General features: G+C 49.3%; 1 protein-coding gene across 1 annotated transcript in view; it reads right to left on the reverse strand.

The window, feature by feature from the left end:
• Positions 1–17,296, reverse strand: part of MYO5C (myosin VC) — an 80,335-nt gene that overhangs the window by 41,408 nt on the left and 21,631 nt on the right. The window contains exons 7-13 of the mRNA XM_084754568.1: positions 16,155–16,236; positions 13,813–13,920; positions 10,783–10,889; positions 8,605–8,870; positions 4,230–4,311; positions 3,284–3,424; positions 21–146 (exon numbers count right to left, since the gene is read on the reverse strand). Of these exons, the coding sequence (XP_084610694.1) occupies positions 21–146; positions 3,284–3,424; positions 4,230–4,311; positions 8,605–8,870; positions 10,783–10,889; positions 13,813–13,920; positions 16,155–16,236 (912 nt within the window). The remainder of the gene's footprint in view (positions 1–20; positions 147–3,283; positions 3,425–4,229; positions 4,312–8,604; positions 8,871–10,782; positions 10,890–13,812; positions 13,921–16,154; positions 16,237–17,296) is intronic.

The following is a 17,296-nucleotide window of genomic DNA, read 5'->3' on the forward strand; positions in this document are numbered from 1 at the left end:
AGGTCGAGCCGTCACTGTACCTTGTCAGCAAAGTGCTGGATGATGAAGGACGTGTTTGACATTCTAGGCTTTTCGAACAAAGAGTTCTTGTTGACAAAATTGTTATACAGCTTTTGAAGCCAGTTTTCATCAGTTCCGTGAGGCAACTGGAAGGGAAGGCAAGGGAGATCTCAAGTAAGGAAATGAGATGAAAGATGAACTACAGGGAGGAAAGAGGCTAATTTGGGGGCACCAAGGCCTCAGGGAGTCACTCTAACTCTAGGCCAGTGGTCCTCAACCTTCCTAATACTTCAACCTTTTAATACAGTTTTTTTTTTTGCTGCTATGTTGTAACTGTAGTTTTGCTGTTGTTATGAATGTCATATAAATATTTGTGTTTTCCAATGGCCTTAGGTGACTTCCCTCACAGGAGTCATGGCCCACAGGCTAAGAACTGCTGCTTAAGCAATTCTGAGCATTCATTTATCTTTGGCCTTATTAGTCTTTGTAGATAGTTATTCTTTATTTTTTTATTATGGACAAATAATAATTATGGCAATATATAGAATATTTAGTCACAATATTTAAACGGCTATGCCTGTTAGGATTCTGCTTCAGTCTGCCTACCTGTGATGTCATTGCCTACCTGCCATGGGGGCGTGGCCCTGCCCAGGGCCATACAAAAGAAGAAACCCTGCTCATGGCTCTCTCTCTACCTCTTCCTCTGTCTCTATCTCTCTCTCTGGGGTACCCCTCCCCTCTTTCCTTCTCCTCCCATGCTCATTTAATAAACTCCTCTATAACATAACATCTGGCATCTGGTACCTCATTATCTTATATCTTTTTTTTTTTTTAAGATTTATTTATTTATTTATTATGTATACAGTGCTCTGGCTGCATGTACACCTGCAGGCCAGAGGAGGGCGTCAGATCACATTATAGATGGTTGTGAGCCACCATATGGTTGCTGGGAATTAAACTCAGGACCTCTGGAAGAGCAGTCAGTGCTTTTAACCGCTGAGCAATCTCTCCAGCCCCCTCATTATCTTATATCTTAAAATATAAACATAAAACATAAAAATGCCAGTGTTCCTCTAGAAGACCAAAGTATTCTAAAGGGAAATGGCCATCTCATGACTTAGGAGTGAAGACGTGTCTTACTGCAGAATAGGCAGGGTTCTATTCCTCTCCGAGAAGCCTCATAGTGCAGGGGAAGAAGAATGTGGGAAAATAGATTTTATCTTGCTTTTCTGCCTCCCAGAACAGAGATTGTACTTCCTCCTGCTAAGCTTCTTGAAAAACCTGTTTTTAATGCTGGCATTTAGACATTACTAGTTAAATTAAACTCCAACAGAGTGAATTCAATATCCCATTGTGTCTCAATTAGGAAATGCTTTACAAATAACTTGAAGTCTACCTTGCCCTCTATACTCCTGCCTCTAGAACATTCTAGAACACTGGCTTGATGCATGCAGGAGCTGGTGCACAGGCGGTGTTGGGAAGTGTGATCAGGCCAAGAATTCCAGGAAGGAACTATCAAGAAGTCCTCACTATTGTGCATAAAAATGAGGACAGAATTGCTCCAAGATACGGCTCAGGGAAAAGGTTTCTACTGTAGATATGAGGGAGAGTACAACCAGAGGCATCTGAAAGAGTCCAGGACAGGGAGAGAAAGCAGTAGACTGAACATGGACAGTAGACTAACATGGATCATGAGAGGAGAGAGATGGGGGAGCAAGAGAGTGGAAGAGAGGACAAGAGAGAGCGGCAAGAGAGTACAGAGCTGAAGTGCCAGGGTGATGAGGGAAGGAGAAGCTGGGAAGGGCAGCCCATGGGCTGGAGAAGCTTGTTAGAGTAGGGATGGGGTGAGAAGAGCTGAGAGGAGCCATCAGTCCCGAGTGTGCCTGGAGGCCTGCCCTGCTTTGGTATGCTAACAGGCTCCACCCTTAGCCATTTGTCTTGTTTCTTTTGAACCTGACATATTGTATCATCATTTTTAAGCAAATAGATCTTTGGGGGGTAGAAATGAGGGCGCAAGTGTCAGGAGTTACTGTTTCAAGCCCACTTATCCTCTCCTGGGGAGTACTGTTCTCAGAGCTCACAGCTGGGCTGACCCACCTTCAAGTTGCTCCTCCCAAAGAGCAAACATAGCCAAACAACTCCTGGCCAGGTCTCTGGAATCAGGTGGTGTTGACTCCCTGCACCCCTTCCTGGTGACTCACAAGACCAGGAAGAAGGAAACTGTCACTGTCTTTAGCAGACAGCACAGGGTAGCCATTGCCTTTGTGCCTACACATCTGTCTGCGTGCTGGCCTCAAAGATTGCCTCCTTGCTAGATGTCACCCTAGAAACTGTACCTGAGACCCCCATTAGGTCTCAACCTCAGGGCAAACGGCTGGCTGAGGTGCCCATTTAAATGTGGACCCTGGCCACTAGTCTCCCTCAGTCCCTACCTGTTACAAGGTCACCCTGGCTGGCATACCCTACCCCACAGCCTCAATCTCTTCAGCTCCTGACCTTCACTGCCCTTCCCCCAGCTGTTCTGCCCTGTATAACCCAGCTCTTTTACCTACATGGCTCTTGGATTCTCTTGGTCCTGGACGCCTCTCTTGTCCCTCCTCCCCCGACTTCCAGGGCCCATTTCAGTACAGACCCTTCTAGATGCCTCTGGCTATTCTCACCCTCTCGTCTACTGCTAAGTTTGAAGCCCCAGACAAATGGCTGATATGCCTATTTAATATGTCAAAGCAGACCTGGCAGCCAGATTCTCCCAGCATCCCTCAGTCCCTACCTGTTACTGGGCCCTCCTGGCTAGCAGTCTCCAGCCCAGGGCTTAGGCTGCTCTTCTGTATATAATGTAACCATTTTACTTACCCACCCGCTTTGTACCTCTGTACCTCCAGCTGCTGCACCTGCCTCCTCTCTCTCCCCTTTCCCTTCCCCCTCCCTTCTCTTCACATGGCCCAGCTCAGGGTCACGTCTTCTTTGGACTCTTCTAAATGTCCCTGATATGCTTTCCCACATATCTATAACAAACCTTCTCTTCCACCATACCTAGGAGTGTCATGTCCTCATTTTTTTCCTTTTAAATGTATACCCAAGGGTGGCACATAGCGTGCTAAGGGTGGGAGGGTCCCAGGGTCCTAGGGTTCCAGATCCACATTAGTGTCTCAGAGTTAATATTCAACCAAATGGGTAAGGCACCCCGACTTTGCATATGCAGCCCCGAGAAGGACCACTCTACGGTGCGTGCATCCATAGCTGCTCGGACGCTGAAAAAGAAGCCAATTATGCTGAAAGTTACCAAGCATTCTTCATCCAGCAACTCCAAAATGCCCATCTTTGCTTCAATCAGGTCAATAACAGGTCGATTGTCATAGAAGTCTATCAGGGTCCAAGGGATGCCTTCCTTCATGTATTCCTCTTGCTCAAGCTTAAAGACGTGCTGGGGGGATCCCAGGGATAAGTCAGACATTAAACGACGTGAACAAACGAGAGCACATGAAAGACACGTCACAGGCTTGGAAGATGCAGATGGAGGGCTGATAGGTCACCAGGAAGACCCCAGAATACTGGCTTGCACCTTTCCAGGGACAGAGCCACCATGTACTCTCCTGTCTGTCGGTCCGTCACCCTGACATCTTCTCCACTCCCAGTGTGTCAGCCTTAGGCCAGCTTGTGTTACCATGAACATAGCTCATGGGTCCCTTTTTGCTATGACTGTGACCCATTGCTGCTCTCTGGGGGGGAAAATTGGCCTCCTTATCCTGCAGCAGCCCAGCCAAGGCAGGGCAGCCACAGAGGATGATGGCTATGCAGCCAGTGTGCAAAGCCTATATTGGGCTTTAGCACATCAAGGAGGCTTCCCCACGACCTGCTTCATACGCCTCCTGGAGGACAAAGGAAACAGGTGACAGGGAGGAAAGCAAGTTGGCTCAGAAGAGAAATCGGAGCCGGTGCTGCAGTTTCAAGATCCAACCACAGAGCGGCACAGCAAGCCAATGTATAGCTCTAACCATCAAGACATTTTAATCTATCCAAGCACAGATCCTCGGGGTTCTGGATGAGGAACCAGAAAAGGACTGTGTCTCACTCATGCCATGGTCGTGCTCACAGAGGGATGAGCACTGTGTCTTACTCATCCCATGTTTGTGCTCACAGAGGGATGAGCCCTGTGCCTCACTCATGCCATGGTCGTGCTCACAAAGGCCTGAGCATTGGCCCCAGGAAGACAAAAAAGTGCCACCTACCAGGTTAAACTGCTGCTGCAGCTTTTCATTAGCATAATTGATGCAGAACTGCTCAAAGCTGTTTACGTCAAAGGTCTCAAAACTGAAACACAGTTGAACAAATCAAAATGAAAGCAAGCGCAGGACCTTAGACGCTCATTCATTACAGCGAAGCAAGATTTTGTAATGACTCCATAGCGGAAGGGGTAAGCTACACTTTTGGCAAGTCTAAACCACTTCAAAGTTGCTGGTCAGCTGACAAACTATCCCTTTCCCCTCTGGTTGTTCTCTGGAAGGATTCTGACTGTACGTGTCTCACTGCCCCCAAGCTAGGCATTACAGTAGCCCTGTCACACGTGGCATATCGCTTAACCCATGGAACACCCGCGTCAGCATTACTGCCCTTGCTCTATGGAATGAGAAATGACTGAGAGGTTGGCTCAGATTCCTCAGGGCTCAGCACGGAGGTAGCAACACCTGAGCTTTCAACAGAAAAACACTTCCCTCTCCCCTCTCCCTGCACAGCCAAAGAGCGGAGGAGACAATTCTGCCTCCGCAAGGCTTGCTTTCAGAGTTCCTGGAACAAAACACTGAGGTCACTTAATACCTCAGCACAGCAGGAAGCCACACACTTCCCTGCCCTGTCCTCAGACTTTAATAGCTGTTTCCAGGGTTACCGGTTAGTTGTAAACTCAAGAGCTTGGAGCAGCCAGGCAGGAGACAGCAATGGGAGACTGACTATTTACAGCACAGCAGTGAAGCCCTTTGGGGCCTGTGACAAATAGAATTGTCTTAAGGAACAGCCTCGCTCATTGCCAGCTGTGGCCATTTATGAACCCAGGCCAGGATTTCCCCTTAGCTGCTTCTCAGGAAGAGGCAGCCGTTTACTGTGGTGTACAGCCACAGTGGCTGGGTGAGCACCCTGCTGGGAAAAGCCTGAAGAGGAGCCCTCTCTTTGCTCTAACGCTGCCTCAAGTGGGGCATTAATGTGACTTCATTGTGATACACAAGGCTCAGAGGACAAGAGACCATGGTGAGACCCAACAGAGTCCAATGATGCTCAAAAGGCAGCTTGATCCCCATTCTCCCCCATCCTGGCCACACCATGTCCCTCATGGCTCTGGTCCTATGAGGTCACTGTCAACCCCTGCCATAGGTTCCTGGACATCTCCAGGGTGAGCTGGCTGTACCAGCTCTTTGAACCATTTTCATAGCATCTGAAGTCAGGGCTGGACCTGGAGGGACCTCAGGCCAGGGCCAAGAACAGCAAGGTTTCCCACAACAGGGCAGATGGTCAAATGATGTTTCTTTCTTTTTTCTTTTCTTTCTTTCTTTCTTTCTTTCTTTCTTTCTTTCTTTCTTTCTTTCTTTCTTTCTCTTTTAAGGCACTGTAAGCTGAAGTTTAAAACCCATGGACCTGTGACTTAAGGTGCCAGAGGAGTGCTGTCTGTGACAATGGTTTCCACTGGGACCAGGGCTTAAGGTTCAAGATGCCTTGGTGACTTCTTCCATCTGACTGTCCTGATAGTTCTGGAGAAAAGGCTCTGCTGGTGGCTCTGAAAATGTGTCACTGGAGTGCAGAGGTCTAGCCTCAGACCCAGACATTTCCAACCTCGATCATAACATAAACACATAAATATAAACACTCAACAGCCCAGGGCATCAAAAATCCTTTTTCCACTCTGCAGTTGAACCTCAAAGCTCCCAGCTGCAGCTGTGCCTGTGTTTGAGGACGCTCACATTTCCTGGCAGCCACTGCCTCGCCCAGGTTAAGCTGAGCCCAGTTCCTTCAGAAGCTATGCATGTGCGAAGACCCAAGTCAACACAGAGGTCAGAGTTCTAGGAAAGGGTTCACCCTAGGCCACAAGATCTGCCACTTAGTGGGGAGCTGTGGGTACATGCACTATTTTTTATAACTACTACAGAAGAGTCTCATTTCCCAACTGGAAATTTCAATGGACTCTAACAAGTTTTAAAATTTGCAAGTACTCTTATCATATAATGGGACAATTAGTGGCAAAATCCAAATTCTTCATTATGGTTGTCTGGAACACTGGATTTTAGTCCCCTCTCCATCCTGCTACTCACCCACTGCTCTTCCTCCTTCTCCCTCCCTCCCTCCCCGCCCCCTCTCTCTCTCTCGAAAGGGTTTCTCTGTGTAGCCTTGGCAGTTCTGGACTCACTTGTAGATGTAGACCAGGCTGGCCTCGAACTCACAAAGATCGACCTGCCTCTGCCTCCCAAGGGCTGGGATTAAAGGTGTGTGCCACCATGCCCTCCTGGCTATTCTTCCTCTTTATCTATACTTACTCTACACAGACACACAGGCACAGACAGACTCACACAAAACACACAGAGACTCACACACACTCATGTGCATACACACACACACACACACACACACACACACACCTTCCTCTGTCCTCATCTCTACATACCCCGCTCCTCCCTCCCCTCCCCCGCTGCTCACTTTATTCCTGTCATCCTGACTTCTCCTTCCTTTCCTCCTCCGCGTGGAAGGCATGAGTCTTTCATCACACACTACCTGGCAAGTACTTATGTGTTAGATAAAAGTATGAAAAAGTGGCCAGGGAGACAGCTCAGCAGTTAACAGCATGTGCTGTTCTCACAGAGGAACAGGGTTCAGTTCTCAGGACCCATGGCCGGTGGCTCACAACTTCCTGTAATGCCAGTGCCCCGGATCTGACGCCCTCGTCTGGACTCTATAACTCTATAGGTATCAGTGCTCACATATACACAAACGCACCTGCAGACACACACACTTACACATAGGTAAAAAATAAAATAAATGTTTAAAAAATACATTCCTAAAGTAAGACGTCTGTTATTTTTAAAGGCAAGTTCAAGAAAATACAACAATCATTTCTTACCTTAGTGTAAGATTTTATACCAGGCTACCAACTTTTTCCAATTCTATTCTTTGTTTTTTTTTTTTTGTTTTTTTTTTGTTTTTTTTTTTTACTGGTTACTCACATTATTTCTTGGGATAAGACAGGGTAAATAATTTAAATCTATCCCAGTACTGGATTAGTATTTTCAAACTGTTGATATGTTTTAACTGCAAGCCATGAGTAGTCATTTAAGATCTACATTAAACAGTAACTCCCTTTAGTATCACATTTTACCTAGAACAGGTATCGGAACAGCTTGCTCTCTACTTGGGCAAAAAGTTCAGGATCAAAGCACTGTCTCTCTGTGCTCGCTAGCTCTCTCTCTCTGTCTCTGTCTCTCTCTCTGTCTGTCTCTCTCTCTGTCTCTGTCTCTCTCTCCTCCTTTGTGTGGGGAAGAGCCCCTCGTCCATGGAAACTACACAGTGTTTGCCGGAGAAGCCAGGTGTAGTCCTGGGAGAATGGCGGGAACAGGGACATGAGAGGCCAGTTTCTAACAACCAGAAAGCCCATTGGAGTCACCTCCACACCAGCTCCACTTGGCCTTCTGTAAGCAGCTTCAGCAGGGGCTAGACCCAGGGTTCAGAAAAGCGGGACAGGACAGAGAGAAAGATGAGACCAAACTCCAAAGTGGCCTGAGCATCGCACTGTTTGAAGAAGGGGCGGGGCGATTGAAGAAGGGGCGGGGCGATTGAAGAAGGGGCGGGGCGATTGAAGAAGGGGCGGGGTGACTGAAGAAGAGGTGGGGCGAACCAGAACCCTTATCACCCAGGAAAGGACAGGGATGTATATGTGGAGGGGTTGGGTGGGGGGCGGGAGATAGCAGGCCAGGACGACTGGGAGGATGCCAGCCTGCTGTGACTGGCACTTCCCAGGGAGAACAGGAAGGTACTTCAGGGCTCTGCACCTCAGGGGCCTGTAGGAGATGGAAGTGGACCACATCCCCATGCCAAAGAATTAGCTGTGAACAGCTTAATTCTTCCGAGCCTTGGTTGTTACTTCTCTAAAGGGGTGCTTGAAGAGCAAGAAACCACTTACCACAAGAACTGTTGCACAGCGAGCTTTGATGGGCATTGCTAGTTCAGCGTTTATTATGTGCGTGTGCACATCTATGTGTGTGTATGTGCTCGTGCATGTACACACATGGAGGGCAGGGGTCCATGCTGGGCATCTTAGAGCGCATGGGTTCAGCCTTCCCCTGCCTTCTCTGTGCTTTGCGGGGCTTGGCTTTTTACATGGGTGTTTGTAGGGCAAGCACTGTACCCACTGGAAAAAAAAAATCTCCCTACCTCTTCTTTGCCCAGTATTTAACAGACTGTACAGAAAGGACACCATGAACCAGGACCTATACTTAACATTGCTACATCCAACACAGAAAAAAAAATCATCTTCAAATCACGCAAAACAAGTGGAAGGAAGCAGCCTAAAGTAACAGGGCATTTAACATTGAGATGAGGAAGAGGCAGGCACACGGAAGAGAGTCTTACCCATAAATGTCCAAAACACCAATAAATGTGTGTTGCTCGCCTGAGAAGTGCAGTGCCTGGTTGATTCTCTCTACAATGAAGTCGAACAGGTGAGCGTAGATCTTTTTGGCCAGTGCATCCCTGGCATTGATGGCCTGAGGCCTGGTCATGGGCTTTACCACAGTCTCTGAGGTGGTCACGATTTTTCTATTGCACAGCCACTGAGCCACTTTGCTAGTCTCTAGGCCCAAGAGCTCACAGAATACCTTCAGGTGACTGTCATCCTCCTTAAAACAAACAAACAAACAAACAAACAAACACAAGTCCCGTCAGGGTTACCCAGCCATCCAACGTCAATACTTCCCCACGTGGCTAAGTCTCTGCAAGAGTGGAGGACTGTGTGAGCTATCCCCGGCCTTGGGACTGAACCTAGTCCTGGAGCAGAGCAGGAGGCTGTGCTGACACTGTCCCTGCTGCAGCGATGGCTACGGACCAGCTGTGTCTTTCTGGGATCCTTTATTCTGGCTGAGGGAGCCAGCAGGCCTGGTCCACACATATACACAGCTAAGCACTGTGCCCCTACCCACTCTGGGCCTGCTCCAGGCACGCCCTGGTCAGCATAGGATTGTGCACTGACCACCCCATCCCTCCTAATGTGTCCAGGAGTCCCCTACGTGATCTGCCTTGGGAGATGCGTAGGTTCTGCTACCAGACAGATCTGGTAGGAGTCCCTAGCTGACACCAGGGCTGTTGGGGGACCCTGCTGAATATACAAAAATGATTTTTCTCTTTTGAGTCTGGATGTTGAGAGATGGCCCGCTGGCCTGCAGACAGGAGATGCTATCGGTCCTAGCCAGCATGTGCTGCCTCCAGTTCTTGTCACTTGGCCGGGGAGTGTGACTCCACGTGACTGAACACCATCCTGCCTCCCAAGGAAAGCAGCACCACACAGTGACGCCCTTTAAATGTTCAGAACGTGGAGGGGAAAAGCTAACCCGCACACGGTCTTGCCACCTTCTCCTTGCTCCTCACCCACACCCTTCCACTGGCTACCACACCCACACAATGCTTCCTTCTGGCCTTGCTTGGCCTCCTCTCTGGGAAACCCCTGAAGTAGAAAGACACAGTCAGACTTGCTGCTATGCTCAGGAGGAGATGTGCAGGGGCAGCAGCCTGCTGACTTCTAAGAGGAGAGCTCCCTCCAAGTTCAGTCTATCTGACATTCTAAGCTCCCAAGACTTGTATGCTGTACCTAAGCCAAGACCAGTAATTTTAGGACTCATCTTTTCTAGTTTTAACTGGCACTGGAGAGATGGCTCGGCAGCTAAGGGCACTGGCTGCCCCTCTGGAGAACCCAGGTCTGAGTATCAGGACCCACACAGCAGCTCACAACTGTGCTCAACTCCAGCTCCAGGGGAACCATCTCTCTCTCTACTGGCCTCCCAGGCCAGCAGGCAGGCAAGGGGTGCACAGACACATATACAGGCAAAGCACCCATACATATAAAATTTTTAAAAAATTAAAAAAAAATTTTAAGAGTCTTAAAATTCTTTCCTCTCCAGATGATTGCCTCCATGGCAAAGCTGGGCGCCGTGGAGGTCTGTGTGACTGTGTTTGTTGGGTGGGAACCACGTTTACTTTATGGGAGTGTGAGGGCAGAGGCCTGCTTCTCTGAGGGAGACACAATCACATGATAGCTCTCCCAGTCACCTGAGGGTGGGCGAGGTCTCTGAGGCCTGGACACTGGCGGTGGGAGGGGCAGTGAGTGTGTGAGTTGGAAGAGGGTAAGAAGTGCCCTCCAGTCACCTGCCAACCTGGAGAGCCTACGGGAGGCTTCCCTACTTTGTCCAGACCACACCTCCTGTGAGGTCAGGGCTTCTTGTTTGGTCTGATGCTGTTTCACTGAGCTTACACCAACCCCTGACACATGACAGAGTCCATAGATGGCTGCCGAATAAAAGAACACATAGCACTTCCCTCAGGATACACACACACACACACACACACACACACACACACACACACACACACACAGTGACAAGGGAGCAAGACAATATTTCTTTCTTCTTCGTTCCAGCCAAACCAGTCTGCCTAGCAGGTCCAGCCATGGCTGGTGTTCATCCATGCAGGCCAGCGAGCCATGAGCTGTGCCCCGCTGACCCTCACACCAAGGAAGGGCAAAAGGAACACAAATCTTACGCTGACTGAAGACCTCTCATTGCCCACGGTGGTGACCTGCACATTACCCAGATGCAGGATGGCAGCTAGAATCCTGAAAACATCCATCTGAAAATCTTCCTTGAAACCTGAAAGCAAACATTCCCCAAGTCAGGGCACTGCCATTCTCCTACGCCCCACAGTGCAGCACCTGATTCCAAGACTCTAGGTGCAGAACCAGGAACTGGGGCAGGGGAGTGGAGGGGGCTTGTCATGGGGCAGGGGAGTGGAGGGGGCTTGTCATGGGGCAGGGGAGTGGAGGGGGCTTGTCATGGGGCAGGGGAGTGGAGGGGGCTTGTCATGGGGCAGGGGAGTGGAAGGAACTTGTCATGGGGCAGGGGAGTAGAGTGGGCTTGTCATGGGGGCAGGGGAGTGGAGGGGGCTTGTCATGGGGCAGGGGAGAGAAATGGACTTGTCATGGGGCAGGGGTGTGAGGTCAGCTTAGTGACAAGCTGTTCTCAGCTCCTCCTCTAGATAAGAATGCTGCAGCCAGTGGGGTTCCTCTCTCCTGGGCTGCCGGAGAATTCAACACCTATCTGGGGGTGAGGGTATATATAGCTCAGAAGGTAGAGTGTGCGCCTGGATTGCACGAGACCCTGGACTTGATTCCCAGCATCACATAAACCATGTGTAGTGGAAAATTCCTGTAATTGTGGCATTCAGGAGGTGGGGGCAGGAGAATTAGAAGTTCAAGATCATCCTACATAGCAAGTTTGAGGCCAGACTGGGCTACAGGAGACCCTCCCCCCATCCCATCTAAAAAAACAAACAAACAAACAAACAACAACAACAACAAAACCTCAACCAAACCCAGAACAAAACTATATCCATGACAGCAATGAAAACAAATCCAATTCCTCCTAAGCATCTGTCTTAAGGGAGGTTCCAAGGAGACTAGGCTCTGGTGCATTTCATGTGCTTGAAGGCTTTCTTTTCTCTTTGCTAACAAGCTCCCAGAATCCTTCTTAAAGTGAGATGATGGAAGGATTCCATTTGCCCCTTAGTGCCCTCAGATCAACCACGGTGGATCAAGGCAACAGGCTCTTGTGTCCTTGGGTGTCTGGCTGGGTCTGATTCATGGAAAGCCATAGAAGGGGACAGAGGAGGACAAGGAGGAAAAAAGGGGCAGGAGAAGGATGACAACAGGGAAGGTGACAATGAAGACAGTGTGGTAACTATGACAACAAAGATGGTACCAACCAATAGGAAGATCAGGAGGAGCAAGAAGAGGAGGGGGAAGAGAAGGGGGGATAGGCAGGAGGCAGAACAGAGGGATGCTCTGAGCATGTCCTGCCTGGGCTCCTCTGTGCAGTGTGGCCTCACAGACAGCGGGATCTGCTCCTGGCCTGGCACTGAATTTACCGGTCTCCTTTCGGGCTCATAGAACAGCAGTGGGTCTGAACAAGAAGATGCCAACCACAGTTCTGTCCCTTGTCCTGGGTCCCTGCTGTCCCTGGTGAAGCTTGCCTGGACCTCACCCACATTTTCTGTGTTAGTCCTTTTCATAAATAACCTCTCCCTCCCTCTCTGATCCTGTCTTGACTTTGCCATGCAACGCCACTGGGATCTTGGCTGATGCATGTGGAGTAGAGGGAACTGGCCCATTTCCTGGTGCCGAAAATAAACCAAGCCAGCTGCTGAGAGGACCATGTGTCTAGCTACCAGCTGTGAGCCGGGGCTGTGTTGATTCAGGATGCAGCCATGCGTGGTTTTGTGGCACTCCTGTGAGCGTGGGGAGATGCTGGGGGCCTCTTCCCATCACTAAGTTGTCCACCTCCCTCACATGTCCATCTGGTCCATGCTGGGTGGAGACCGGAAGGGAGGGTAGCATCACCCCTGCTGTCCAGCAATGTAGTCAGCCCCGAGTGCCACGTAAGCTTCCGGTGGAGGAAACCTGGGCTCCTGGGTCATCAGATTCCTAAGTAATCTCAAGACCCTGAAAAATCTCTGCTTCTAAGACAAAAGATAGCAGACCAGAAATACACAGAGTCTGTTGAGTCTGGGAGTTGAATCACAGGTGAGCCTGGCAAGCCTGCAGGTGGCTGACGTGACAAATGACAAAGAACTGACTGAGAAAAAGCAAAGGGAACCACAGAACCTGCAGCACCCCACTAGCGTTTCATGGTCTTTAACCAAATCTCTTGGCCACCAGTACTTTCTGAGACAAAAATGTGCAGCCTCAGCAACACTGCCTGCGAACGAATTTTAAACCTCTGTAAGTCACCATCTGACCTAAGACAACATCACTCCAGTACCACAGTGGCAGGGATCAGACACCAGGGAGTGACTGTGCCTGGTCCCTTCTCTAGAGCCCAGGGTGTGGACTTGTTGGCAGGGACCAAGGGCCACAGCAACAGCCAGTGGCAATGACTATTGCCAGAAAAGAAGGGAATGGCCGAAGAATGGAAGAAACAGGGACAACAGCCTAGATCTGCATTTCTAACATGGCGGTGCTCAGGCAATTCAAGGAGACAGCAACCAGCAGGTGGCAGCCTTGAGGAGAAAGCAAATTGGAAACAGCAGCTCCTACCCCAGTCATTTCCCCGGCTGAGGCATCTGACACCTCACACAGCCCAGGAGTGGCCCTGGCCATTAGCAGCCCTAGGAGGTGATAAAGTAACGTACTTTGATTCTCTGTACAGTGTTGGGAACTGTGTCTATGGCTCCAGGGCTGTGTACAGGGCTGGGTCTGGGTGGAGGAGCCAAGTCAGTGCCCGGGGCCAATCACGTTCGTTACTTTAAAATCATATTTGTTTTATGTGTATGTGTGCTGACAGCCTTGCATATGCACCCTTGAGTGCCTGGTGCCTTCGGAGTTGAGAAGAAAATCTACTTCCTTGGAACCAGAGTTAGGGGTGGCTGTGAACTGCCAGCTGGGTGCTAGGAATCAAATCTGGGTCTTCTGGAAGGGTAGGTAGGCAGTGTCCTTAACCACTGGGCCATCCCTCCAGCCCTGCCTGTTCTTGTGTGTGCTGAGAGTGTGCACTTCTTGGCCAGCATGATGCCCCTTACCCAGCAGTGTGAAAGTCTTCTGTGTCTCCACCATGTCAGCTCTGTCATTTACACCTTCAATGACAGTGCTGCCCCCCAGTCTCGTGTAGTTGAACTCATCTGCGCTCCCTGGAACAGAGAGGACAATCAGTTCTACCCACAGCTCAGAAATCCAGACCCACACAGTTACCAGAAACAAGAAAAAAGGCCAGGCACGGTGGCTTTCCTCTGCATCCCACTACCAAGTTCAAGGCTAGCCTGGGCTACATCATAAGATCCTGTTTAAGAAAGGGGGAGAGCTGGGGGTGGGGAGAGAGAGAGCTGGGGTGGGGAGAGAGCCAGGGGGGAGGGGGGAAAGCTGGAGGTGGGGAGAGAGCCAGGGGGGTGGGGTGGGGTGGGGAGAGAGCTGGGGGGAGGGGGTGGATGGGGGGAGGGGGTGGATGAGGGGGGAGGGGTGGACAAGGTGGGGGGAGAGCGGGGTGGGGAGAGAGAGAGCTGGGGTGGGGAGAGAGTCTGGGGGGAGGGGGTGGACGAGGTGGGGGGAGAGCGGGGTGGGGGTGGGGAGAGAGATGGGGGTGGGGAGAGAGCAGGGTGGGGTGGGGTGGGGAGAGAGCTGGGGGGAGGGGGTGGATGAGGGGGGAGGGGGTGGACAAGTTGGGGGGAGAGCTGGGGTTGGGGAGAGAGAGAGCTGGGGGTGGGGAGAGAGAGCTGGGGGTGGGGAGAGAGCTGGGGGTGGGGAGAGAGAGAGCTGGGGGTGGGGGCAGAGAGAGAGCGGGGGTGGGGAGATGGAAGGAACAGGAACAGGAACAGGAAAGGCAGTTCACACTTGATGGGCTCTACCAAACACTTTACAAGGATTTATAGAAAGCCAAGCTGAGAATCAGGAAAATGAAGGCCTCACTCAGAGGCCCACATTTGACAGAGAAGCAGGGGCTTAAAAACAGTGCTGAGGGGCTGGAGAGTCGGGTCATCGGTTAAGAGCACTGACCGCTTTTTCCAGAGGGCATGCGTTCAGTTCCTAGCAGCCACAAAGTGGCTCACAGCCATCTATAGTGTGATCTGATGCCCTCTTCTGGCACGCAGGTGTACATGCAGGCAGAGCACTGCATACATAATACTAAATAAATCTTAAAAAAAAAAAAAAAGACATTGAGAGCCAGGAGTGGTGGCGCACGCCTTTAATAATCCCAGCACTCAGGAGGCAGAGGCAAGTGGATAGATGTGAGTTCAAGGCCAGCCTGGTCTACAAAGCAAATCCAGGATAACCAAGGCTACATAGAGAAACCATGTCTTGAAAAACCAAATCAAACCAAACCAAACCAAACCAAAAACAAACAAACAAACAAACAAACAAACAAACAAAAACATTGTATAAAAAACAAGCAAGACAGGACTGACTCGAAAGCTTGGGTTTTTGTTCCTACGGTTCCTGCGCTCACCTCTGGGATTACAGGCATGTACAACATGCTTGGTCTACGCAGGGCTGGGGATTGAACCTGGGGCTTCACGCATGCCAGGTGGTCACTTGACTAACTGAGATACACTGCCAGCCTGTTATTTCTCCTTTTCCTTTCTTTCCTCTATTTTTGGGCAGGGCTGTATAGTCTTAGTTGGCCTATAAATTGTTATGTTCAAGACTACATTAGTCTTGAGCTTGTAGTGATCCTCCTGCCTCTGCTTTCTGAGAATTGGCCCAATTGATTTTTTTTTTGAAACAGAATTTCTCCATGTAGACCAGGCTGGCCTCAAACTCACATCAATTCACCTGCCTCTGCCTCCCGAGTGCTGGGATTAAAGGAGTGTACCACCACACCCGGCTCAATCAATTATTCTTTTTTTTTTAATCCTGTCTTTTTTTTTTAAGATTTATTTATTTAGGTATACAGTGTTTTTGCCTACATTACATGTACATTTGCATGCCAGAAGAGGGCACCAGATCTCATTATAGATGGTTGCGAGCCACCATGTGGTTGCTGGGAATTGAACTCAGGACCTTTGGAAGAGCAGCCAGTGCTCTTAACCTCTTGAGCCATCTCTCCAGCCCTCAATTAATTTTTCTTAATGCATTCATTTCAGCTCTAAAATTCATCCTATGTTTTTAGAAAAAATAGTTTTGTTTTTAAGGTTTTCTTTGTGTAACCCTGGCTGTCTTGGAATTCCCTCTGAAGACTAGGCTGACCTCAAATTCAGAGATTTGCCTGCCTTTGCCTTTCAAGTGCTGGGACCAAAGGCCGTGTGCCACCACTGCCAGGCTGACAAAATAGTTTGCTTTTAAATTTTTTTTTTTTATAATAAAGAAGAAATTAACTAAGAATATAAACACCTTCAGAAAAGAGCCCTGTCATCTGCTGCCCTCCACATACCCAGTTTCAGGTGTTTAAATTCTGACTGCTGGGCCGATGCACAAAGCTGGTAGAAGATGTGGTAATTCCGTTCATTTTCTGACTGCGGGAGAAAGAAAAGGTCCTCAATTACACCAGCTCTTTACCTGTGAAAATACCTGTGAAGATTTATTTATTATTATGTATATAGTGGGCATCAGATCACATTATAGATGGTTGTGAGTCACTGTGTGGCTGCTAAGAATTCACCTAGAGGAGCCTAGCTGCCAGTCTGGATGGCTGATTCCCTGGGATGGACACCAGTGGCTAACGGCAGCTCACAGCTGGCTGTCCTCGGCGCTGAGTCAGAACTGGGGGCCACAGATGATCTTCAAGCACAAGGCCCAGGAAAACACTACTAAGTGAACACATTCCATGCAAAGGCATGGCGTAATTTTTATAGGCAGGAATTTCTGAAATGTCATTAGCTTCCTGTTGCTCTCGTGAACATATTTAAAGAAGTTTCTCTGGGCTAGAGAGGTGGCTGAGAGGTTAAGAGCACCGGCTGCTCTTCCAAAGGTCATGAGTTCAATTCCCAGCAACCATATGATGGCTAACAACCGTCTATGAGATCTGGTGCCCTCTTCTGGCATGCAGAGTGTAAATGTTTAAAAAAGAAGAAGAAGAAGAAGAGGAGGAGGAGGAGGAGGAGGAAGAAGAGGAGGAGGAAGAAGAAGCTTCTCCATTTTACTCACAGAGGAGCCCCACCTTAGTGCCACCCCCTCACCGGCTCTAACCACCCCCTCACCAACCAGAAAGCCAGGCTGGCAGCTCTCCCTGCCTCAGTGTTTACATCTGATAAAGATACTAATTATGTGAAGTTATAAGAGCTTTACTTTTCTCCCCGACTAAAAATAACAGTAACCTTTACTCTCAATTCTAGAACTTGAGAGCCCACAACGCATCAACGTCTGCTTTTTAAAAGATAGAACAGGGCTGGTGAGATGGCTCAGAGATTAACAGCACTGGCTGTTCTTCCAAAGGTCCTGAGTTCAATTCCCAGCAACCACATGGTGGCTCATAACCATCTATAATGAGATCTGGTGCTCACTTCTGGTATGTAGACACATGCAGGCAGAATTCTGTATAAATAATAAATAAGTAAATCTTTAAAAAAAATAAAA

The sequence above is a fragment of the Acomys minous genome (genome assembly GCF_964271855.1).
Source record: "Acomys minous genome assembly, chromosome: 13".
In the NCBI taxonomy this organism is placed as follows: Eukaryota; Metazoa; Chordata; class Mammalia; order Rodentia; family Muridae; genus Acomys; species Acomys minous.